Source organism: Maniola hyperantus, chromosome 14, assembly GCF_902806685.2.
Source record: "Maniola hyperantus chromosome 14, iAphHyp1.2, whole genome shotgun sequence".
Taxonomy (NCBI): domain Eukaryota; kingdom Metazoa; phylum Arthropoda; class Insecta; order Lepidoptera; family Nymphalidae; genus Maniola; species Maniola hyperantus.
Genome location: NC_048549.1, coordinates 10,611,635 through 10,638,194, shown reverse-complemented (window position 1 = coordinate 10,638,194; position 26,560 = coordinate 10,611,635). Strand labels below are relative to the sequence as shown.

At 38.4% G+C, this 26,560-nt stretch overlaps 1 protein-coding gene across 2 annotated transcripts in view; it reads right to left on the bottom strand.

The window, feature by feature from the left end:
• Positions 1–24,898, bottom strand: part of LOC117988449 (GTP-binding protein Rhes) — a 48,443-nt gene extending 23,545 nt beyond the window's left edge. Inside the window, exons 1-2 of one of the 2 annotated variants that reach the window (XM_069503109.1) lie at positions 24,717–24,898; positions 426–962 (exon numbers count right to left, since the gene is read on the bottom strand). In XM_069503109.1, the coding sequence (XP_069359210.1) occupies positions 426–781 (356 nt within the window). In that variant the 5' untranslated portion in view covers positions 782–962; positions 24,717–24,898. The remainder of the gene's footprint in view (positions 1–425; positions 963–24,716) is intronic. The other variant, XM_034975597.2, reaches the window with a different exon arrangement.
• Positions 24,899–26,560: the final 1,662 nt, after the last annotated feature.

The following is a 26,560-nucleotide window of genomic DNA, read 5'->3' as shown; positions in this document are numbered from 1 at the left end:
ACCCCTTCCAGGTTAGCCCGCTTCTATCTTAGACTGCATCATCACTTACCACCAGGTAAGATATCAGTCAAGGGCTAACTTATATCTGAATTTAAAAAATCTACTAACTTGACGAAATAAAAAAGTATCGGATTCTCAAGGGACTATGGGAGGCCCTCATCAATATTCAATACTAATATTATAAAAGCGAAAGTGTGTCTGACAATCTGTCTGTCTGGCTATTACCTTTTCACCACCCATCCGCTTTACCAATTTTAATGTTTAGTACAGAGGAAGCTTGCGTCCCGGAGACGGACAAAGACTAGTTTTCTTCAAATCAAAGAGTTCATAGAGGATTTTTGAAAACCTAAATCCACGTGAACAATTAATTCGCGTGCATCATCTAGTATTACTGTGACATTATTCAGGTATTGAAAATAACTTACCCCAACATAACCAGTCTGAAGCAGTTTTTCGGAGGTGGGGCAGACTCTTCACAGCCTTGGGGCAACGGCAACGACGCGCTGGGGCCCGGCGACTCTGACCCCGAGTCCTCCGCAACTTCCGCCCCAGCTCCTCGTCGACATAACCACGAAGTTCCACATTTGTCCCTCGCATCTTCTACGGGAGGGGCAAACTGGCACCTTCTGGGTGACCTTTGCTTCCCCGCTGGCGATAGTGAAGACTTTAAAGGGGACGATGGGACCCTTATAGGACTCGACGAGGCCCTAACCGGCGAGGGGGACACTTTCACAGGCGACGATTGGAGAGAAAGGCCCCCTTTATCTGTCCCGTTTAACATTTTATATCAACACTTGGCATATGCTACTGTCAACATAACACTGTCAAAAGTCAAATATATAGTATGCAAGTTAAATGCACTGTAAAACTGTATATTTTTTCATCGTTACACATTACACTCAGTCTGATTATGATATTCATGATGATTATACTGTTCCTACTTTGTAAAATCTCAACTTTTTCTACAAAAAACAGCGATACTTAAGTAAATAATAAAATCTGTAAAATTGGCTGCCCGTCTGTGTGTAACTGGACTGTAGTAATAAAATTATGTGATTTTTGTGTATAGTGGTAGTTTATGGGGCTAGAATTCATTATTAAAGAGAATAATTTAAAAATCATGGTTTTTATTTATTTTTAACATAAATAATTATTAACGTCAGAAGACTGACTTATAACGTTAGTTTGTAAAGTATCATTCGAGCTCTTGGCTCAAGCGTGCTGTGCTCCATTTTTATGGCTTGCGCCTGTATTGCAACAAAATTGCCTCGAATGATACATTACAAACAAACGGTACAAGTCAATCTCTAGCTTTAGACTGCATTATCGCTTACCATTACCTTACAACCCGTGCTTATTTAACTAATAAACCCAGCGGTAATGTGTAGTTAAGCCTTCCAATGTAGCTTGAATGAATATAATTTCTAGATTCAGTCCATGCTTATATCTACATACATAGTGAATACTTGTAACATTGAGTTGATATATCTATGGACTTATAGAGGAGCAAACCTCATTATTATTTATTATTTATTTATTTATTATTTAATTAGAACGGCCATAAAGCCAATTACACTAATTAAACTACGAGTACAAACTAACATAAACATACATACAAAAATTGTTAAAATTATAAATTTTAAAAAGCAAAATTATAAATTTTCACAAAAGTGCAAAATCTGACCCATGAGGTCAGCCCATTTGTCAGCAAATATGTCACAGCGAGGGGACTCCTTCAGCAGCGCGTTGAGCGCAGCCAAAGTGCGCGGTATGGGTGACCTGGAGCGCGCTATATCCCGATATCGAAAAAGCGTTACCAAATAATTAGGTACACAAACTTAAGCCTGGACCTAAAAGATTTTTTACGTAAACGCATACTGCTCGACCCATCACTGGTCCGCTGCTCAGAACGGGTCTCCAATGAAATCGTACTGGCCAAGTGTAGATTGGCAGACTTCACACACCTTTGAGAACATTATGGAGAAGTCTCAGGTATGCAGTTTCCCTTACAATGTTTTCCTTCACTATTAAAGCAAGTGATAATTAATTGATCGAGAAGCTAGATGTGCGTGCTTGCGATTGAACCAGTGATATTGTAAACAAACAGTTCCATTGCCAATTTACTGGAGACAAAAAGTATGACTAGTATCTTTAAACACCAATCAAGTTGAAACTATTAAGCATGACCCAAAATATGGGTCCGTAGGACGCGACTGACAGCCACGACAGAAAGGTGTGTATAGTCGCCTTGTGAGATATCTCTCGGACATCCGCGGACGCGCTAAAATTTGCGTCCGCGACATGTCCGGCAGTTTGCGCAGTTCAGTGTACCTACTATATTTATAATTTGTTTCCGCCTTTATGCGCATATAACATTAGACGCTCTAGTAAAATATCATCTCGCTGACTTACACCTAATATATAAACGAAAATGCTCGAGCTTTACCCACATAATTACTGACACTACAGTACCAAATTGCTTCTTGGGAATTGGATTTTGGAAATGATCCGTTCTATAGACAAAATGGTTTTTCAATGGCACATTGCCCCATTTCATATTATCCTCGAAGGTTAAACAATCTTCGAGACCCTTAATTTGCATACGAATGTCAAACTGAGTATTACGAGTATCTATAATGCCCGGTTCTTCTTCTTTTTCTTCTTCATTCTGGGCTGGTTTCCGCACTTAAACGTTTCCGTCTGTTGTGCGTACATCGCCCCTCCCCGCCGAAGTCTTCACTCCAGCCATCCAAGCACGCTCCAGAAGCCAAATAGACCGGATATAATGCCCGGTTGCTCGAAAGCCTGTGAACCCTACAGGAAGAAACGGCGTGAAACAGTCAACGGCTCGTTGTTGCGCCATAGACTACTTATTAGCACCTTCCAGGTATAGCCTTCTATACCTCCGAAAAGGCGTTTTTTTAAAGAGCGACTCTTGCTACAACGCGATAAGACACGATTCAGCTTGCGCAACGCTGCGGCCTAATTTCTATCGCGTAAACTTATATCTTATCTCTCTCTCTCTCTCTCTAATAGGAGATAACAGTTAAAGCTAGTGCCGTCGAAGGGTGTTCCGCGTCACGTGGACTTTCGCGTCGCCGCCATTTTTGATTTTCGCCATTTTGTCGCTGAAACCAGTAGTGTCATTAGACTCGGGACTAAGTATGTCATTGCAACACTTGGTGCAACACGAGTGTCAATATTAATTCCCTTCGAAACGGCACTAAAAAAAATTGTATGGCACACATTTGTACACTTCTTCAATCGTAATTGTGTAAATTATATCCGTTGTTACGAATTTAAAATAAGCCTGAATTGCATTCAAATAGGGAAGTAAGCGTAAAATCGCAATTTAAAATGCGCTCTTTAATCCGGTGCAGAAATAACATTTCCAATTTATTATTTTCTTTACACAGTCATGAATATAATTTTTAATTTACTTTTTGAAACACCTTCACTGATTTTTTAGGGTTCAGTTCCTCAAAAGAAAAAAGGAACCCTTATCACCTGATCCCTTTGTTGTCTGTCTGTCTGTTTGTCGTGTCTGACAAGAAAACCTATAGGGTAGGTACTTCCCGTTAACCAGAATCACCAAATTGTAAGGTAGGTAGGTCTCATAGCACAAGAAAGAAAAAATTCCGAAAATCATGAATTTGTGGTTAGGTACATCACAAAAAAAAATTAAAATGTGGTCACGAAAAAATATTTTACTAAATCACATTTTAGGTGGCGCAGTCCATTAACTTGCAGTGTTCTTCATAAAAGTGTAGGTAGGTATATTGTACCTATAAAATATGTTGTACATTTGTACGGAATCCTTCGTGCGCCAGTCCGACTCGTAGTGGACTGGTTTTATTAATTAAAAATTCATACAAGTAACTCTAGCGTACGTACACCCCAGCGTTTTTCATACACTTTACATACTTAGAATAGAATAGAATAGAGTAGAATATGTTATTATTCAAGTAAACGTTTCAATCCATTGCTCCATTGCGACGTGATTGAAGAACAAACCAACAAACCAATAAATCAACAAACAAACACACTTTCGCATTTATAATATGGATACTGATGACGGGCGCTGATGCACATGAGTACCTACTGGGTACAGGTACAGAATATAATTAGTACCAAAATTCGGTCAGGACAGAACATTATTATTCTGATTGGTTCGATAGCATGTTTTCCATTGTGTTTAGCCTGTAAACCGCAGCGCCGAAGGTAAACGTTTCACGACGTAATTTATTAACGCTCCGATTAACCCAATTGTTGTCGGGCGCTGTTGGAGAAACGGGACAGATAAACAGAATTGAACAACATAGCATAAATAATAAACCTTTATATCTATAGCAGTTTATCTTAAAACTAGAGGATGCCCACCACTTCTTCCGCGTGGTTTTTAAAAAACCCGTGGAAACTCTTTGATTTTCCGGGATAAAAAGTTGCCTATGTTAATTACCGGTCAATTACCTTAGTACCGAATCTAACTACATAATAGGAAAAGGTGACTGACTGACTGACTGACTGACTGACTGACTGACTCACTGACTGATCTATCAACGCACAGCTCAAACTACTGGACGGATCAGGCTGAAATTTGGCATGCAGATAGCTATTATGACGTAGGCGTCCGCTAAGAAAGGATTTTTGAAAATTCAACCCCTGAGGGGATGAAATAGGGGTTTGAAATTTGTATAATCCACGCGGGACGAAGTCGCAAGGATGGGCCTTTAAGAATCCCGTCGGAACTCTTTGATTTTCTGGGATAAAAAGCCTATGTCTTTCCCCGGGATGTAAGCTAACTCTGTACCAAATTTCATCAAAATCGGTTAAACTGTTGGGCCGTGAAAAACTAGCAGACCGACAGACAGACAGACACACTTTCGCTTTTATAATATTAGCATGGAGTACGGATTTACAGCAAATTGATGACTTGCTACGGGGTGATTCGCTAACTCGGTGTTCAACACTGAATGATAGCCACCCATGCTCTGCTATCAACTGTAATACCCAAAGAAGTCAAAATTTCTTTGTCTTGTCCAGTTGTATGCAAAAGGATCTGGTAATCCACCGCATTACTATCCCAAGGAAACTCCTGCAATTATGTAATTAATGGATAGGGGTTGAGACCCTCAGCATTGAGAAAAACGACGCAGAAAGAGAGAATAATAACTAGGAATACACAGACCTCCACCTATAGACGCCTAATAGACATCAGATACCCCCGATCGCCAAGCTTAGGCAGTTGCTTAGCATTAAAGTCAGCCCACGCCCGTTCGGTACCCTCATTCCGCACATTGTCCTGATTACTTGACCTTTCCACTAATCACAACAAAGCATTCTCCCCTGTCCCCCGCCAACATGTTACGATTTTGTTTTCATGCAAAACCTTGTATATGCGTACTCTTGACGTTAAATTCTCTGTACTAAAAATATCAGTACTCTGTTGCAGATAAGGTTGCGGCCGAAAACCGGATCGTTTATTCTAGAAGCCTAATTTTGGTTAATTATATTAGGCTTATACTGCACTTTAGATGTGTTTAGTATGAATTTTGGTCGGGAACGTTCGTGCGTCTTCGTACATGTCGGGGTCTCGGGGTCATCAATGTACGGGGGGTGTGCAGGCTCGACCGTATCTAAGAGAGATCTCCCACCGAGCGGTTAGTTGTGCTGTAGCGCCAGCTGGGTTGACGGTTGTATCTTTGAAACTTCTTAATATTGTCCAGATTGTAGAAAACTCTGTTAGTGCGAGTACTGTCGGCGGTACATTTGTTCGGGACTACGTCCTGAAATGTTATCGGTTGAATAGCGCCATCTAGTTGCATCTGTGGCAAAATAGTGTGGCACTATTTAAATTCGTACGAAAATGCATCCAAAGTGTGTTTAGCCTAAGCTACCAAGTCTACGAACATCTAATAATTTCAACTCAACTTTAAGATTGAGGTATTGTGCCTTAGGTTATTTCCACGAGTTTTCAACTAATTTGAATAATTCTGTAGTGTTAAGGTTAAGACAGAGCGTCTCAGTTGAATACCGCTGCATTGTTGTTCTAATCGGTTTTTGATAAGCTGCGGCTCTTCGGAAAATAGTTGTCAACTTAGTATGACAAACAAAGTTGGGAAAACCTGAAGTTTAAACAGCGGTGAAAAGTTTGAGAGAGGTAGAATGCTTCAAATATTATCTACAAGATCTTTTTAATTTTTAGGGTTCCGTAACTCCGTAAGGAAAAAAATATATAAACCCTTATAGGATCACTTCGTTGTCTTTCTGTCTGTCTGTCGTGTCTGGTCAGATCAGTAGAATCAAAACCTTTACATTTGACCAAGAATCTTGGGCAGATAGCAAAGTCTTATAGCACAAGATGTTTGTTTGTTTGTTAGTTTGTCGGGTTGTAAAGTTAGTTTTTCATTTGCTCCATTTTGTGTCTAAACATACCTAGAATAACTAATATTCCCCTTTCCCTTAAAACTAAATGTAATCCTTGTGCTACTATTAATAATGTTGATGTATCGACCTACCTACTTCAAACCATTTACTTTAATAACTAGACACCAGACGTGATGAGGGTCTAGTGAGAGCAATCTTATCAAGATGGCGCGATCTATACAGGGTGTAACCAGAACGTTAGCAAAAAGCTGGTTAGCAATAACCATTTGCTTAATTTTGTAGTTTTAGTGATTTAGTATTTTTCAAACCCTCAATGTATAGCGTACAACACTGGGGTCGACGCCGTGCCTACGACGCCGCATTGCTCCGGACCCATGCTCCTTTGGTTTCTACACGGCATCGTACCGGAACGCTGCATCGCTTGGCGGCATGGCTTTGCCGGTAGGGTGGTAACTAGCCACGGCCGAAGCCAAGACCAGAAATTTAGAAATAAAATTCAATATCCCTGCCAGGAATCAAACCCGGGACGTCCCACCACAGCGCTTACTACTGCGCCAGGAAGGTCGTCAAAACAGTTACTATTATAATAAACAGAACCAGAAAATATTTTTTACACAAATACAATCTACCTACTCTACGGCATAGACAGTTTTTGAGAGCACATTCGCTATTTTAACCACTCTGTACGTCTTAATAATATTATAATTGCGAAAGTGTGTTTGTTTGTCCTTCAATCCCGCTGCAAGGGAGCAACGGACCGATTTTTTGAATGGATGTATATTTTTATCCCAGAAAAACATAGGATTCAGACTTCATATCATTATATGGGATTTAAAAAAAAATGTGGATGAAGTCCAGTTAGAAGCTAGTCTTCTGAAAAGTTTTAGAAAAACTAAAAAGCATTTTTACATTATTTCTACAAATAAGTGTCTATTCAAAAAAGTGAAACAATATCTTGATTTAAGATGAAGATCTTTTACAGCAAAATAAATAAAATGTTTGAAACAGCTAGAACCCAGGGTTCGTGTAATCAGAGCCGCTGGAGCGCACCCTCAGATATTTTCTCACACAATCGTTTGATTAAAAGAAAACAAAATCGAAGTTATTGTCGAAATAGAGACCCGATTGATGGCATTGCTTTGAGAAAATACTTTTGGTAGGTATCTAAATATATAAAAGGAAAAGGTGACTGACTGACTGACTGACTGACTGATCTATCAACGTACAGCTCAAACTAGTGGATGGATCGGGCTGAAATTTGCCATGCAGAGCTATTATGACGTAGGCATCCGCTAAGAAAGGATTTTTTAAAATTCAACCCCTAAGGGGGTGAAATAGGGGTTTGAAATTTGTGTAGTCCACGCAGACGAAGTCGCGGGAATACCTATAGCATTTAGCAAGAATTCCTGCTTTAATTTTATCATCAACTAGCTTATGCTCGCGTGTTTTGACGCTCGAATTCTATCAACGTTGGTGAGATGTAAATTCTCATACCAAGCACACAAAATACAAGTTCTAAATTTAATAATTAATATTTAATATTCTTTGCATTACATTTAGCTAGGTCATGCCATCTCTAGTCAGGGCACAAGATTTAAAAGGAATCAGTACTTAATTCACATGAATGAATGGGCAACCCCTGTACTAGTAAACTACAGTGGGTTGCCTTTTCCATTTCTAAAAACTTGAATAAATGTTACCTATTACAATTTGGTGCGCTAAGGTCGGACATGTTATACCTACCGGGTGTCTATTACAAGTGATAGTGGTGTGCGTGTATGCGAATGTGTGTGTGCGTGTATTAAGGTGTGTATGTGTGTGTGTTTGTATGGGTGCGTGTGTGTATGTATTGTAACTCTCATAAGGGAAGCTATTGGAAGTGACGCTAAAGACTGAACCAGAGAAAACAAAGCGAGTCAACAGTGTTACACTTAAACCACAAAATGTAAATTAGTTTCTAACTCTACAGGCTACAGGACTTCGACTACGACCTACTGACTAAGTTATTTTACGTTGCTCGGTAAAATAGTAAGAATCTTTTATACCTAAGTATGTGGCGGTTACCACAATAGAAACTAGATGGTGCTGTTCAATCGATGACATAGTCCCGAACAAATGTACCGCCGACAGTACTCGCAATAACAGAGTTTTCTGCAATCTGGACTATATATAGAAGTTTCAAGACATAACCGTCGGCCCAGCTGGCGCTACCGAGCACAACCAACCGCTCGGTGGGAGATCTCCCCTTTGGTACGGTCGAGCCTGCACACCGCTCCCGTACAAGTACTTATTTAATTTTAAAAGATCTTTAAAAAAATCGATCAAGTGCAAATCGTATGATACCATCATACAAGAAATAACACTTTTATTTTGAAATTTTCATGATTTGTTGGTACATCAGCAATTGAAATAGAAATAAACATTCTGTGAAAATTTACATGACGGCCATATTTAATTTTTCTTTTGTTTTAGCTGCAATAAAAATACACACTGTGAAAATTTCAACTTTCTAACCATCGATATCAGTGTCTCTATCTATTACGGTTCATGAGATACAACTGACAGATAGGCGGACGGACAGCGGGGGCCTAGTAGGTAACACGCGCTGGCAACCTTTGGGTACGGAACCCGGAAAACGAACGATATGCTTGTGTTCCTCGTTACAAAATTGCTTCAATAGTCCATTATTCGGAATAACAACTATACATTGCCATTTCCCGAAGAGGAAGTATCGAAAACCGATTATAACAACGATCAGACGACTTCCAGCGAAGCGATATTTAGGTACACAGGTAAACCTCGAAACTGCAATATTGAAATTAGTTTGAAACTTTGATAATAATGACTTCGGTAAACGAATAAAATAAGTACAAAATGTTGTTCAAGAAAGTTTGTTTTAACCTATGTAAAGTTTAGGCCTTGTATAGGTATAAGTAGTTGGTTTTACTAAGCCATCCCAATACTGGGGCCGATTCTCTTGTACACAATTTCTAAACTAAACTAAATTAACGGGTCTAAATCTAGTGCTATCCTTTTCGGCAAGCAACATTATGAAAGGGATAGCAATAGATTTAGACGTGCCATTTTAGTTTAGTTTAGAGATTGTGTACAACGGAATTAGCCACATTATTATACCTAAATGCGAAGGAGTGCTTGGCTTGGAGCTGGTCTATAAAGCATGTATTTACACCTGTATGTACCTATAGGTACCTGTATCAGAAAATACTTAAATAAAACTGAATTGGAGTGTCTGTCTGTCAGCTAGCTTCTCACGGATCTTTGAGAACATCTTGGAGGACTCTGCTAATACTATCTTGTTTATACTTTTTTAGATTTTTTCTTGCTTAGTGTAAAATGCCGTATTGTGATATTTAATTTCTTAAAATGCACATAACTCCGACAATTTACTCAGGCTGGGATCGAACCTTTGACCCTCCGTTGGCCAACGTCATTCTATCATATAGATTATTCTTTTACCTACCTTAATTATTTTGGTAGAGAAGATTTTTAACCTCTTTTATGATATCCTCTTGAAATATTGAGCAAAGGATATGAACACAAATAACAAATACCTACTGAGGTTGACAAACCGTGCAAAAGGAAGCGTAGATTTCCGAATCCTGACCGAAAAGGATCTTATACCAAGCTCATACCTTTTTACGTTACACGGAACGACGCTTCCGTAGTTAGGTCGCGAAGCGAATGAAATATTTTGTGCTATTATAATACCCAAGGATATTTGGTGTCACGTATTTAGAGAGTCGTATTTCTTGGAAAATATTTTCTCTGGCCGAAGCTTTGCGATGGATTCATAACCGAGTAGTAACCGAGTATATATCTGACGTAAATTTTTTCGAATTTAGTATTTGGAATACTACAAATTTCAAGCTCCCGCGCCATCTGCTTAAGAGAAGTTTTCCTAGCGCTCTCCGTACAAACGTAGTAGGTATGGTTATCATTTGAATATAATGCAATCAAATTCAATGCAATTTCGTAGAAGCGTTCTAGAAACCAATATCTGTATCTGTGGTTTACAAGATTACCACACAAATATAATGAGTAATTTAAAAGTTGCTCGGGTTTAACGATGTGTATGTAATAAATACTAAATATTGTAAGCAATTGAAAGCTCAGCTGGTTGCTTTCACGCAACTTTGTCATTAAGGAATTCATTAATTGTATAATAGCATCGCCTTAGTAAATATTTTTCTACACGCTGTTTGGTTTCGTGTGATGGCAAATCTAAAATTTATGTGGGACAGTAATATTCTAAAAGCAAATTATACCTACTATAAGGGCACAGTTATAGAATCCTGGGACAGTCCATGCTTCGCTCGGATGGGATTCTTGAAATACACTACGCGGCAGAAAGTAATGTAGGTAGGTACATCGGCTTTGTAGAGCGTTGTCTCTGTCACTCATACCTATATGACGCTTTGTCGGTCTCAATGACAAGGACAACGCTCTACAAATCTGCTATCTTTTTCTAAATATCGATGTGCTTTACTTTCTGCCGCGTAATGTACTTTGTTTGTGGGTGTCTACGTTAACTATACAGAAAACCTGCACGCTTAAGATTCTAGATACCTTCGCTGATATGTCAGTCAGTCAGTTTATCTTTTTAAATGTTTACTATTTTTTCTACTCCATTGTGATTGGAATTTATCTAATAACTTTGTTTAGCTTAGCTTTAAGTTTTATTGTATAATATTGTCATTAAAAACAAAAAAAAAACTTTGTTAACTAAGGATTTTCCGGAAGAAAATGCAATAGCGTTACACTGTTACTATTTTGTAGAATTAGAGTGATCGCAAAATCTATTAAAAACGACTTATAGGTGCACTTGCCTCTCTTCACCTTGATCTAATCTTATTAAACGAAGCTGAGAGAGCCTCGAAGGAAATTAATTTTGCATCATATACTAGAATATGACCAGGCTTTTGACAGGACTTTCTCGCTGTAAGACTTCTTTGAAATCTGTAGGGTTAGAACACAATTGAAAACTAGTCAATGTTGATGAAACTTCGATAATTCCTTTTTAAGGTTCCGTAGTAAAAGAAGTAATCTTTATAATTTCATCTGGTCCATTCGTAGGTATTTGAAAGTAATTTTATTCTAAAACTAATAAAGCATAAAACTGTATTAAATTTAAAGGGGTATGTTGCTGAATTTGGAATCATCTTTGGAGATGAAATATGTAACTTCTCAACGGATAAGTTACAGTTAATCACTCGCAATCAGTGCACTGAGCAATAAACAAAAGATACTTCAATCGACATCAGTTAAGTATATTATATTGTAAATATACTTACTACACATTAAAGTCGGTTATGTTTTTGGTGCCATTGAGTTATATATTATGTGCGTTCATTTAGCAGTTTAATAGGCTCTGACAGACAGACGGAATGACGGAGGATTGTAAATACACCCAAGTTGACGTTACCAACTGTCCTGCTTTAAACCGGGAAAACATGGTCAGGTTAATCCATATCACATCATAGGCATCATAGGCATAGGCATATTATCTCGCGTGAACAAGTTTATAAACTCATTTGACCTGACATTCCCACAGCTTTCCGTGCTTCATGATATCAATATGGCGGATATAGCAAACAAAAATTCCTGAATTGAGTACGTGCGTTTGATTAAGTTCCTATTTATTAATATTCAAGCACCGCATCACTGGACTAAAATCCTGGATTAATAGAACTGCCGACAGCATTATGGACTAAGAGCCTGCGAGGGACAAACCTTTGTTATTTTATAAAAGCTTTCTCTGCGTATTCATCCCTGTGTTGGGGACAACACAGGGATGAACGATCAGTGACCAAGAGGTTTGGATCAAGGTGGCTTTGGTAGATAACAGGTAACAAAGACGTATAAAATCTTACGTTACGTACTTATAAAGTCTGATTTTTTAATATTTTCTTCGAAGTAGTATTAGAAATCACGTCATGCATTGCCAGACACTTAGTGTCGTGGCAACCGCCTGCCAGACACCCTTAACGTATAAGTACAGCTATGTTTTTGTTATCTGTTATCTGCCAATGCCACCGTGACCAAAACTTCATAGTCGCTGATCGTAACTCCCTATGTTGGTGACAATACGCAGAGACAAGTTCAGCTTTCATAAAATAACGAAGGTCAGGCACTCACGGGCTCTCTCTCTATTATATTTCATAATTTACCTAGTTATTATTCCGTATCTCGAGTGTAGGTAATAACATTCGCAGCAACCACGTAATGGCGAGGTAGTCTGTGTAAATATTAATGGATGTCATCACGCGAAATTGTGTTGTACACGGCACCGCGGTGCATGGCCATTCCGTGCCAATTTCTGTCCGTGCTCCAATTATTATATTTTATTCGCGAGTAACACCTATCTAACATAAGCTATTACCAGCCATGATTGCCTAGTGGTTAAGATGCCTTTTAATTTCTCATATTTTCTAATTCGAACCGCTAAGATTTGGAACACCCTTCCAGCATCAGTTTTCTCCTCCAATTATAATATGGGTACCTACAGGTCAAGAGTGAATAGGCATCTTCTAGGCAAGCGCGCTCCATCTTTGGCTGCATCATCACTTGCCAGCAGGTCTGATTGCAGCCAAGCGCTAGTCTATAAATAAATAAATGCGAGAGGTCAGAGGGCTTTGACCCCGGGAGCACATCTCTAACTTTTCAAATACTTATCACCTTCTTTAACGGTAAACTAAAACATCGTGAGGAAACTTGTGTGCCTGAGAGTTCTCCACAATGTTCTCAAAGGTGTGTGAAATCTGCCAATCTGTGTGTCTGTGAGTTTTAAGCAATACATAATTGCTTAAAACGTACATTGCTCCAAACTTTAGAGGTGCAGATTATTATGTTAAATTAAATTGAAACGCGAAATTGTATTAAACACGCTACCTTGGCACATTTTCCGCTAATTTATAACCGTGATTTAATTGAACGAATAAATTATTCAGCTAATTAACAGGATATAAGATGTTTTTTGACGATACAATCATATCACGAAATGCACAGCCCCATGTCCCAGCCGTGAAATATTGTCAGTAGGTTAATAAGTCAATGAGGTTAATACATTTTTTTATTTTTTTTATTTTATTCAGATACAAGTTAGCCCTTGACTGCAATCTCACCTGGTGGTAAGTGATGATGCAGTCTAAGATGATAGCGGGCTAACCTGGAAGGGGTATGGCAGTTTTTATTAAACCCATACCCCTTTGGTTTCTACACGGCATCGTACCGGAACGCTATATCACTTGGCGGCACGGCTTTGCCGGTAGGTTGGTAACTAGCCACGGCCGAAGCCTCCCACCAGACCAGACCAGAAATTTAGAAATTATAAAATTCCATACCCCTGCCAGGAATCGAACCAGAAAGACGATCGAAGACCACAGCGCTCACCACTGCGCCAGGGAGGTCGTCAAAAACATATTTATCTGGAAGCGGCAAAGACGCGGCACAGGCACAAAAATAATAGCTTAGGACATAAATTAATTATTGGTCTCGCTACGCCCGGCGTAGCAACAACTGTTTGTAATTTCTCATCCAATCACCAGCCAATGGCTAAAGGAAAATTGTTTGTAATAAGTTCCAGACCTGGAGAGAGAGCAAATATTGGCGAAAGTCTTATCGATAACAAGCTGAAACATCTGGTAGATTAAAATTGCCTGAAGTACCCAGTTACGAGTATGAACCTACTTGAGACTAGGGCACCTGGCATCGGCTACCGACACCGACGTCTTCCACATCAATCTTCTTCTATATATTTCATACTAGCTGATGCCCACGACTTCGTCCGCGTGGATTTAGGTTGTCTAAAATCCTGTAGGAACTCTTTGATTTTCCGGGAAAAAAGGCGCCTATGTCACTCTCCAGCTTTAACTATATCCATGCAAAAAATCACGTCGATCCGTTCCTCCGTTGCGACGTGAGTGACAAAGCAACAAACAAACACACTTTCACATTTATAATAAAGGTACTGACAATAATATATGGGTAGTGATGATTGGTTAGTATTCAAACAAAAACCAAACTACGTTTGTATGGAGTGCGCGATGAATAAACTCCTCTTAATTGTGAGATCGTAAAAACAATCTTTTTTATGTTGAAACAATATAAAAGTAACGAGGTTGTATTTTCATTTATTGTCATTTCTGTGGTCGAAAACCGCTTGTCATTTACCCGAACTGCGGTTAGGACATCAAGAGAGATTCGTGCAAACGGGCCAATTAAAATTTGTGTAATCGCCTGCAGCCTTATAGCATGACGCCAAGATTATAATTTCCCGCGGGACTCGAGTCGTAAACCACTCGTTTGTCAGTTTTGTTCTTTGACATACGACAGTGTTAAAGATGGTTTCAAGTCCCAATCCCACGTCGGGCTGTGTCAACGCATTTATGTTTTATATTCGGTTTTGATCACGGATTTGTGGTTTTGACTTTTAACACAAATGAAATGATAAGTACTTATAACCACAAAGGTTGTATTGGTTTACATATTTTATTTCATTTTAATCTTCACTTCGATATTATTTGAATAGTAAGGGGACAAGATTGAAAAGGGAATAAATTAAATCAGGAAGTTTCTTTATAACTTTGGCTAGGAAATTCTCATGTATCGCGTTTGCAAGTGTGTTTTATATCACACTCTGACACTTGGGTGTGGAGATAATGTCGCCCTCTCGGCTCTCACAATGCAGTGCGTAGGACTTGGTCATGCTAGGGATTTCATTGGTTCGTATCCCGCTTGTCACCGCAACCATATTCCTTCCAAACCAAGTATTCAAAATATCCTTGTGGTGATATCAAACAGACAATATAATCATGAAATTACATACAAAGACGTACGCACTCCACTCCACTCATTCGTATTTGCTTGAATGAACTTTTGCTTGAAATATGCGGTTTTTTTAAAGACATTATACGTATATACTACACTAGCTGATGCCAAATTGCTAAGACTGAAGTTTCGAGCTGATGGTATATTTTTACTTAAATATACGTCAAATAACGTCAAAATGACGTCATTTCTATGTTAATGAGACAAGGTTCCAGCGCAATAGCAATTTGCGGGACTTATACAAAATAATTAGCACAGCATTCTCGTTTATAAATAGCTTGAAGTATCTCTTATCAGAGACGATACAATTCCGTGGAGCAAGATGTGGCAAGACGAGCGAGCAGATAAAACAATTGCCACTCAACAGTGAAATACAAAGATGGCAAACCTTTTCTTTGACGCCCCTTTTTCTTTATTAGTTCTTTATTGCGGTCAGCTTTTAGCGCTCACAGCCTAAGAGTTAGAATAACGAATGTGACGCTTTTTGGGTTGTGTGGATAAATAAGGTTCAATTTAAATAAATAAAAGCTTTTTTTTAGAAAATCTCAAGTTGTAATAACGGTAGATACTAAGATAAGTATTAGTGTCCGCGCGAAGGTCGATTACATAAGCCGAAGATGCATTAAATCTTCGGCTTTGGCTAACAAGGAAAGTAGAGGAAGGCTATCTTGTGCTATAATATGTAATCAGTGGCGTGCAGGTCATAGAGGCATAAATGCACTGCTTACCCCAGTTGTAATAGTTTGTGCATATTTTTCATTGTAAACTGCCAGTAAACAGGTTCCTACCTAACTAATGCCTACTCTGGCTTCAAATCCTGTGCACGCCACTGTATGTAATAGACCTTTTAGAACATAATTGGTAGGTTAGTATAGGCCACCTGTGAAAAGCAAGGTTTTTTACCCATATTTTATTAAATTTGTATAACGCGAACTCGCCATCCTCACATAAACTTCAACAGTTTCTAGAGGATGGCGAACTGTTTATTTTAAAATGTATTATTGAAATTTACGTGATCAATAAATAAATTTAATAACAAAAAAATATAACATCAGTGATTTTTGTCACGATTGGCCGCCCCTTATATCTGGCCGCCCTTGGCCCGGGCCTACTGGGCCTTAGGGCAAATCCGCCACTGGGTACGGAGCCCTAAAAGACCGCTGAAAATTAAAAAACTCCTCGTTTTTTGAAGTCGATACCAATATTTGTGTATCGTATAATGATCAGCGAGCGAGCGAGTCGAGATTCGGATGTAATCAAAGCCGCTGGAATTCCCTCAGAGATGTTTTATCCAACTCCCGTATTTGAGGAAAAACACAATCGAAGTTATCGCCGAACGAATTGAGGACGCGACTGATGGATTGCTTTGCTATTAGTACTTTTCCCACCGCAAACAAATAGGGAGATAGGGAGGTGTGTTTTACGTGATTGTTTCTTATCAGTTGTAGGCTATGGCTGTAAAAGTTCTAATCTTCTTTATTCAGGACGCTGGCAAAAACTTAGCGTTATTGTTGTACTAACTAAACACAATCCAATACCAATAACTATTTGCATGAAAAACTCGGGTCAATGCCCCGCCTACAACGGGGCATTGACTTTTTGTGGTATCATATCCGTAATCATCAGTACTATTTCCTGTCTTCATTTTTGCCAGCGTTCTGGTTACCCAATACCCTGTATATAAATGGAAGAGCTGACTGACTGATTACCTACTTAGCTAGTTACCATTGTACCGACAAAGACCAAACCTAAAATTTAGGAATCTATCGTTTTAGTGTATTATTTAACGGTGAAGGAAAACATCGTGAGGAAACCTGCATGCCTAAAAGTTCTTCATGTTCTCAAAGGGGTGTGAAGTCTGCTAATCCACATTGGACCAGCGTGGCAGACTATCACTAAACCCTTCTCACTCTGAGAGAAGACCCGTACTCAGGGCCCGTAATGGGTTGATCATGATGACAATGATGCACTATTTATTTTTAACCTGGGGACCGTTGCAAATTGAAGTGGTACATAGTTCGAAGAACTGATAGGTAACTTAGACCATGCACCTGAAAGCGCTGGATTAGCATGACATGAAATGAGTCACTGAGAGCCGCTGGCGGGTGGAAGCCCCTACACGAGACCTATGTCCAACTGTGGACGTCTATCGATTGTTGACGAAGAAATGCGGTTTTCCTATTCAGGCCATATTTAAGAAAACATATCCCACACTAATAATATCTAGTAAATAGGTAATACTTCTACTAATAGGAGGATAGAAGCTGGTTCTACTTTAAATAAGGTAGGACTTATTTCGCCATTTTTCACGTTTTATGTGGGTGTAGCTGTAGCGATATATCATTTGTACAATTGAATTTTTGCTGAATAAAGTTTCGGTGGGAAGGTCAACTTTTTTGCGAGAGTAGTTATGCCAATATTTCAATTTTATACAAAGGTATTTGCTAGATAAATCATTGTATAAAAAGGTCTATTTTGTAGAAAGATTAGTTAAATAGCTATCTCGGATCTTATCATATGACGATCGGTGCGGCGCGCAATTCGCTAACTCCGCGTGGTAATTCGATAGCCACCGAGCTCATTTTCTCATATGCTTTTAATCCATTGAAAGATTTTTACGAAAAAATATTTTAATATCACTCAGTGAAGCAGCAATGTAGAACCAACCAATATAATTCAGCCTTGAACACTGAGAATTTTCAAAAATCCGTTCTTAGCGGATGTCTATGTCATAATTTAGCTATCAACACGCCCAGCCTGATCTGTCCATATGGTCCAAGTAGTTTGAGCTGTGCGTAGATAGATCAGTCAGTCAGTCACTTTTCCTTTTATATATTTAGATAATATTATTATAACAGAAACCAGAAATAAAAACATTTAAAAAAACATCCTCACGATCAGAGACGCAATTGTACCTACAGCTAAATAAAATGAATTTAAGTTAAAAGTAATGTAACGTCTGGGCTATATCAGAAAGATATCTTAACTCACTTACTAATGTCTCGTGCCCCATTTCTGAGTAATCTCCTGCCAATTAGGTACTGGCTTGGAGTTGGAGAGCACTCTAACAAATTTTAACTTTCTTCCTCTTAGATATCTAGGGCAACGAAGACGGCGTGCTATCGACTTGTTAATAAGCTTTATTTATAAATAGGGACAATACTGAGAAGTTCCTCTAATAATATTAACCAATCAAACTCAATGAAATCTTGTAGACATATTCTAAAAGCCTAGAAGTCGTAAAAGTCAAAATCTCACTCTCTCAGACAAGTTGTACCTATGCGGAAGGATTTGGGAACCCGCCACATCCAAGAAAACCTCTACCATTATGTGAGTATTGGAAAAGGGGTCACGACGCAAAGAGAGAGAAAAGCCAGCAGCGGATTAGAGGTTCCTATGCGAATGTTCATAGACGGCGGGGTTCAGGTTAAAGAATTATTTATTTCTCTCAAAGAATTACAAAATTCACTTACAGAGAAAACATATTTACTTATGGGGTTAATGAAAGAAAAAAATTAAATCGGTATTTATTTTTATACACCCCAATATTAATTGGAATTGGGCGAAGTATTCTTTCATCGGCCAGGAATCTGAGAGCCCTCTCAAATCCGTCCTCGATCCATTAGCGAGAACATTAGCGTTAAATTTCAGCAGGCCTAGTACGAATTTACACTCGACCACGTTGATAGATTTCGAGTTTCGAAACACTGTGAGACAATAATGGGCCTGAGGCACTTCGTTCCAAACGACATCTTCACGAAAGTGTTAACACTCGCAACGACTGTAGGTACAGAGTTTCAACTCAATCAGATGCGCAAACGCATACCTATAGAACACATAAGAATAGTAACACTAAAGGCTATTTATTGTACAACCTATCTGTATTTCATATAATATCAGTACCCATATTATAAATGCGAAAGTGTGTTTGTTTGTTGGTTTGTCCTTCAATCACGTCACTACGGAGCAAAGGATTGACGTGGTTTTTTGTATGGGTATTGTTAAAGACCTGGAGAGTGACATAGGCTATATTTTCATTTTCTTTCAACTTTCAACTTTCGAGTGGGACTATTCGAGGTAATCCCAAGGCGATTCCGACCGCCATTACACTGAATTACTTTCGGCTGCTTTGTTATATTCCTATAGGTTTAGTAGAATTTGCGCATCTCGATTCTCGATAACGTTTCTAGAATTAGGATGAGAACTTCATTTATTGCAAAACCAGGTTTACGTTTTTAAAATCCCGTGGGAACTGATTGATTTTCCGGGATAAAGAGCCTATGTCACTCTCCAGGTCTTTGCAAAAAATCACGTCGATCCGTTGCACCGTTGTAACGTGATTGAAGGACAAACCAACAAACCAATAAATCAACCAACCAACAAACCTAAAAACAAACACACTTTCGCATTTATAATAAGTAAGTAAAAGTACTGATTATACCGTTTTTAAAGCTATTACAAAGTATTATCAGTTAACGGTCGATTAATTTTCGAACGATGTAGAAAAGCGGTTACGATCGACCTGAAACTTAAAAGTTAAGCGCATATTCTGTGAAAGAGATAAAATTTTATTATGAACGTGTTTAAGTTTTATAGCAGTTATATAACATTTTTGAAGCATTTAATGATCTTAGATATTTCCATGCATGCAGCTCTCTTCATCCGCTGAGTGACTCTGAACTTTTTTAGGAGGATCATATAGTTAGGGACCATAAATGTCTCGGATCCATATCTCAGGCAACACGCAATGTTTGAAGACTGGTCTTTGGGCACTGAGAAATTTTGGACGAGAAGATAATATCTTGATTACGATGACGACCTCCGTGGGGCAGTGGTGAGCTGTGGTCTTATTAGTGGGAGGTACCAGATTCGATTCCCGGCAGGTGAAATTTGGAATTTTAAAATTTCTAAATTTTCTCTGGTCTGATTTGGTGGGACGCTTTGGTCGTGGCTTATTACCACCCTACCGACAAAGCCGTGCTGCCAAGCGATTTAGCGTTCCGGTACGATGCCGTGTAGAAACCAATAGATAGAGCCTCGATAGCTCAACGGTTAAAGGAGCGGACTGAAAATCGAAAGGTCGCCGGTTCAAATCCCACCTGTTTCACTATTGTCCTAACACAAGCTTAAAGCTTAATTGGAGGGGAAAGTGGAATATATTAGTCAGCAACTTGGTTAATATTCTTTTATAAAGAAATAAGGGCTTAATAAAACTACCATACTCCTTCCAGCATAGCCCGCTCCCATCTTAGACTGCATCATCACTTACCACCAGGTGAGATCGCAGTCAAGGGCTAACTTGTATGTGAATAAAATAAAATAAATTATGATCACTGCGACAGGGAAGCCAAAACAATCTGGTTGTCAAGATTTACTATAATATAAATAAAGTAAGACAAGGGCGGTCTCCTGAGAATATAATAACTTGCTTTATTGAGACAAATATTACTTGTCATAACACAGAAGAAAAGTTTACCTTTTCCCGTACAAGTTTGTAGGTACCTACCGTTACTCGGGAAATTCAATTGTACAAGTGAAATATTGGTTTATACCATGTGAAACAAATTACAGATGAGTAGTGATGTGGAGCGGTGGTAGCCTAGTGGTTAAGATTCTTCTAATTGGAGGGTTGGGGGTTCGATTCCGGGCACGCACCTCTAACTTTTCTAAGTTATACAGTGAGTTTTAAGATTTAAATCACTTGCTTTAAAGGTGAAGGAAAACTTGAAGAAACCTGCATGCCGCGAGTTCTTCATTATGTTATACTGTGAAGCTGTCAATTTGCACCTGGCCAGCGTGGTGGACTATAGCCAAAACCTTTTCATTCTGAGAGGAGACCAATTCTCAGTAGTGAGCCGGATCTGGAGTTGAATATTATCAATAATATGTTGATCACGTACCTATAGTACGCGACAAGTTGAGATGGCCATCGGGGTATGAGACGGGGGGGGGGGGGCGCCTCGCACACCCGCACGTCACCCGCACTCACCTGCGCGCGCCTGGTTAGCGCGGGGGCTGTGCAGGTATGCGAGACGTTCCCTCCCCGATTGCCATCTCGATCTGTCGCAGACGGACTATACCTACTCATTAGCCATAAACTGCAAAGTTGCCATAACGGCGCGCGGCGTCGTAATAACAAAAAAAGAAAATCCAAATTCCTATTATTACCTATATAAAATACAAAATCGCCTGAATCTAAAAAGTTATCCTTGAAATGGCTCAATAATCCATTTAACCGTTCTACGTGCGTAACTTCGAAACGACTGTGTGTAGGTAACTAAAGATGGAAACATACTTTATACACGCCATGCCACGCCACTAGACTTACTACTAGACTCACTTTGACTCATTTTTATTACAATTTTAGGCCATTTTGGTTGGAAATGATTTCACAAAAACGAAACAGTGTACTTTTATTTTATTTCCATTAAAAGCGCAAGCGTAGCAAGCGCAGATTTTTATTAATTTTACTGAAAACATTTTGGGAAAAACACGACTGTATACTTACAGTTAAGCTGCATCGGGAGATTGCGACAACTTATAAGAAACAATTGAACTTGTGTTGGACAGTTTTACATCGCACGTAGTTGTGTGCTCCAGCCCTTTTTTTATGTCGCGATGCGTGTTAAAAGTATGTTCTCCTATTACCAAGGACGTTTAGGTAAAAACGATGATCATTAGTCTGAATCTCTATCCAGATCGTACGTGACGACGCGGACGTTGGAAGAGGAAGGATTGTAAAACGTTTTCGACGTCGCGTCGACAGAAGCATCGGAAGTTTTATTGCGTGACGTTTGCTTACATTTGATTTATGTATGTCTGATGTATGCTGAGATTAATGCCATTCGCCAGAGTCGTGATATCCTAGTGATAGTAGACACCCGGTTGGAACAGCATTCCGAACCAGTGGTAAATTAAAACTACCTGACTATTCATAAGCACTTGTAAAAAGTTTACATGAATAAAAAACATTTTCTATTCTATTCTATTCTACCCAACCTCCCGAATAGGAGGCGAACGTCTTAATACGTTCGCCTTCTATTCGGGAGGTCGGGTGTTCGATCTCGAGTAGGTACCTCTAACTTAAGCAATTAAATATCACTTTCTTTAACTCTATGATATAGGTACCTATATAGATGCGAGACATTGTCGCTAACTATGCGCTTCCTAACAAAGCTCAGAGTCAATCAGCGGGCGAAGTCTATACTTGGAGAGTTTCTCTACGTGATCAAATCAGAATCTGTAGGGGAAACAGAGCCAATATAGCTATTTTTTTTTATTGAAGTGGCAATGGGCTGGACACATAGTTCAGAAAACCCGATAGATGTTGAAGTCCCAAGGTGCCAGAATGGCGACCTAGCACCGCAAGGCACAGTGTTGGAAGACCTCTTACTAAGCGGATAGATGACATCTAACAAGTTTCACGAAGCCGCTGGATACAGGCGGCGCAAGACCGTGGAGTGTGGAAGTCCCTACAAGAGACCTATGGCCAGCAGTCTTTATTTGATGATGATGATGATGAGACCTACCTACATTTATCGAATTATTGAACTATCAATTCCATTCCACGCCAAGCATTCTATTTCCTGGTTCATAAGTTTTGAAAGATGGCAGATACTATAAGGTCTACGATATATCTGCGAGTGTGTAGAAAAGGCAGCTCAAGCGTTTCCGTTCACACTGTACGTACAATGCTCACACATTAATCAAAAGAGATAAAACTTATTGCAATAAAAGTCTCTGTTGACTGTGAAACATTGTCCTCTCGTGATTTTAAGCCTATTTCGTGCACGAAATATCGACAAATCAAAATCATCAAATTAACCGTGGTATGTACCCTTAATCCATACTTCCATACTAATGTTATAAATGCGAAAGTGTGTCTGTCTGTCTGTCTGTCTATCTGTTTGTTTTTCACTCTTGCTTGGAAGGTATTTAGGTTATAGGTGGCAGGACACACCGACACCGGAAGGGCAATTCCACACCTTAATGTTTCGTATCAGACACGTTTTAAAGTATTCTGTGATTCAGATGTCTATATATCATAGATTAAATAATGGTCTATATATTATTGAGTTTCGCGAAATAACACAATATATTTTTTGTAAAATAAATCAAGTAGAAAATAAGTTATTAAAAAACTTAAATCCACGCAGACGAAGTCGCAGACATCATCTTAAGTAGTATAGTATAAAACCTATAAGTTTACGAATTCTAAAGCAGCGAAAGGTCCTCGTAGACCAACGGAAGGCGACCGCGGTGAATCCATAAATAATTCCTTGCAGAATATCTAAGAATACTGAAATGTTTCTAAAACATTCACTGCAGACATTGAGTACTAGGCTGTGGAGCAAGAACCTTCATAAATCTTCTAATACTGGGACTTATGTACCCAGTGCACTCAAATTCGCGGAGTTTCAATGTTACACGGACTCAGACACTTTTATGTTTTGTAAATGACGATGCAAAGATATAAGCGGGCTAACCTGGAAGGGTTATGGTAATTTTCATACATTAATCTGTTTTTTTATAAAAAAGGTGTTATGGCCTAGTCGGTAGGACGTCCGCCTTCTGATCGGAGGTCGGGGGTTCGACCCCGGGCACGCACCTCTAACTTTTCGGAGCTATGTGCGTTTTTAATAATTAAATATCACTTGCTTTAACGGTGAAGGAAAACATCGTGAGGAAACCTGCATGCCTGAGTGCTCTGTAGTGATGGGTTGATCATGATGATGATGAATCTGTTTCTAAAAGGTATCGTACCGAAAGGCATAATCGCTTGGCGGTATAGCTTTTTCGGTAGGGTTATAAATAGCCACGGCCAACACCTTCCAACAAACTAAACCAGACAGAATGTCGAAAGCGTTTGGTGAAAATGTAAACCAATTCGAGATTGAGACTTTTTGGCTGCTCTAATATATTTAGCAACTCTCAAGCTATTTAGATTACCACGCAAATGTAAAAAGTTTTACAGTCTGGTTTTAAGCTTAAGCAAACTTTTTAATTACAAATACATATTAAATGCTTATGCATCGCAAAATACGAAATAATATAAACTGTGTTTAAATATGAAAGAGCCTACTTACAAAACACAATTATGGAATGAAGGCTATTTTGAATTTTCCATTTTATGTGCGAAATTTAAATCAAATTTAAATGTCAAATGCTGTTTTAAAAATATACACCTATTTCTATCTATAAAACCGAACTTTCTAAAGGCCAAAATCAACAATCATTATTTTATCCGTAATTTGTCGATAAGTTACTTCACAACGTTATTAGTCAAGAAAAGATTATAAAATTTTAAACAAAATATAAGAACGTTGCTAAACTTATCGATAGATCACCGATATACTGATTATTTACTATTAATTTTGGCTATAAAGTTTTGAAAGATAAATATTTAATCTACATAAGTAATAGTTTTAGGACGTACAGCATTCTCGTATAAAAGTATTGATTCTAAATTATATCTTACTTACAAAATTCACAGCAAAATAAATTCTAAACCGAAAACCAAATATTTATATTCACATTTATTTAATATTTATTTATTTGTATTTTAATGCAAAAACATTCACTTTGGTTCACTTTTGGTCGACGAGTTGCTCGTTCGTAGCGACTACGAGCTACGGTGCTACGCCGTAGCGCACATGTGACTACAACCGACGCTCTCTCTACACTGAAAGCTTCATGAGGGATGCCACAGCCTGTGTTAGCCTTAATCATGTATGTAAGTTATTTTAAAAACAATTTTTTTAAAGAAAACTGAGCATAAACAAAAACTTAGTAGATCAACTCTGTATTAAATTTCAAGTTTTTGTGTAAGATGTTTATGTAAAGCCTAGTCTACTATAATGTCAAATAGTCAGAACATAATTATTAAGTATATTATCAAATTTCAATGTAACCAGAATTTCACGCTTACAAAGCCGAAGGCAAAAGCTACGCAGGTAGTTAGGTAAATTATACTCCTATTAAGAAAGTTAACGGTGAAGGACCCGACCGTGAGGAAACTTGCATACCTGAAAGTTCTTCATAAGGTGTGTAGTGTCTCAAATGTGTGTGAAGTCTGCCAATCCGCACTTGGCCAGCGTGGTAGACTATGGCCACAATCCTTCTCATACTGAGAGGAGACCTGTTAAAACCTTTTTTACTTTTAGTGACCTAATACGATCGCCCTCTCACTCAATAATTTTTAAATTATGTTCTATTAGTTACGTCTTATCATTGTTATCCTTTTTAACCGACTTAAAAAAAAGAGGAGGTTCTCAATTCGACTCTATGTTTTTGTTCAATACTTTATAAATAAGTAGACCCTTGCTTCATAGTGAGCTGACAATGGATTTACTGGCCCTTTCAATATCAATGGTTGATTATGATGATAATGAAAAGGGATGCATGAAAAACACGTCATGTCATTAATAAACTACGAAGTTGGGGAAACTGGCAGCTTCGCACGGCAGGGCAATAACGAGTAGTAGTAAGTTAGCAACAGATATCTATTGCGCCTTAAAAGGCCGCCAACCTTCAATATATCGTGAAATTTTACAAAATATATGATTTTTTATTTTATTTTCACGTTCTTTACGCGTTTTTAGGGTTTTTTTTTTTTTTTTTTTTTTTTTTTTATGTACCAAAAATTGTAGTTACAAAGTAATAATAAATTAAGTTACATCGGAAATGCTTATCTCTAAACAGAGATTTCTTCCAGCTTCCCATTCAAGGTTGTGAGTAAGGCGTATCAAGAAGTGGAAAAAGGCAAAAGCTTTCCGTTCCTCAAAAGAAAAGAAGGAACCCTTATAGGATCACTTCGTTGTCTGTCTGTCTGTTTGTCAAAAAACCTACAGGGTACTTCCAGTTGACCTAGAATCATGAAATTTGGCAGGTAGGCAGGTCTTATAGCAGACATATGGGGAAAAATCTGAAAACCGTGAATTTGTGTTTACATCACGAAAAAAAACAATTAAAATGTGTTCATGAATAAATAATTAGTACTTTCCACTTTTAAAGTAAGATTACTATACAAAAAAAAAAAAAAAAAAAAGTGGGGTATCCTATGAAAGGGCGTTACCTGTAAATTCTAAGAATTTTTTTATTTATTCTTATGCATAATAGTTTTTGATTTATCTTGCAAAATTTCGAAAAAATACGACTGTAATACGGAACCCTCGGTGCGTGAGTTTGACTCGCACTTGGCCGGTTTTTTTTGTGGTATCATATCACTGATTATTATCAGAAGTATCACCTGTCTTCGTTTTTGCCAGCGTTATGGTTACACCCAGTATAATGCTTGTATGAATCAGTACCCTTATTATAAATTCGA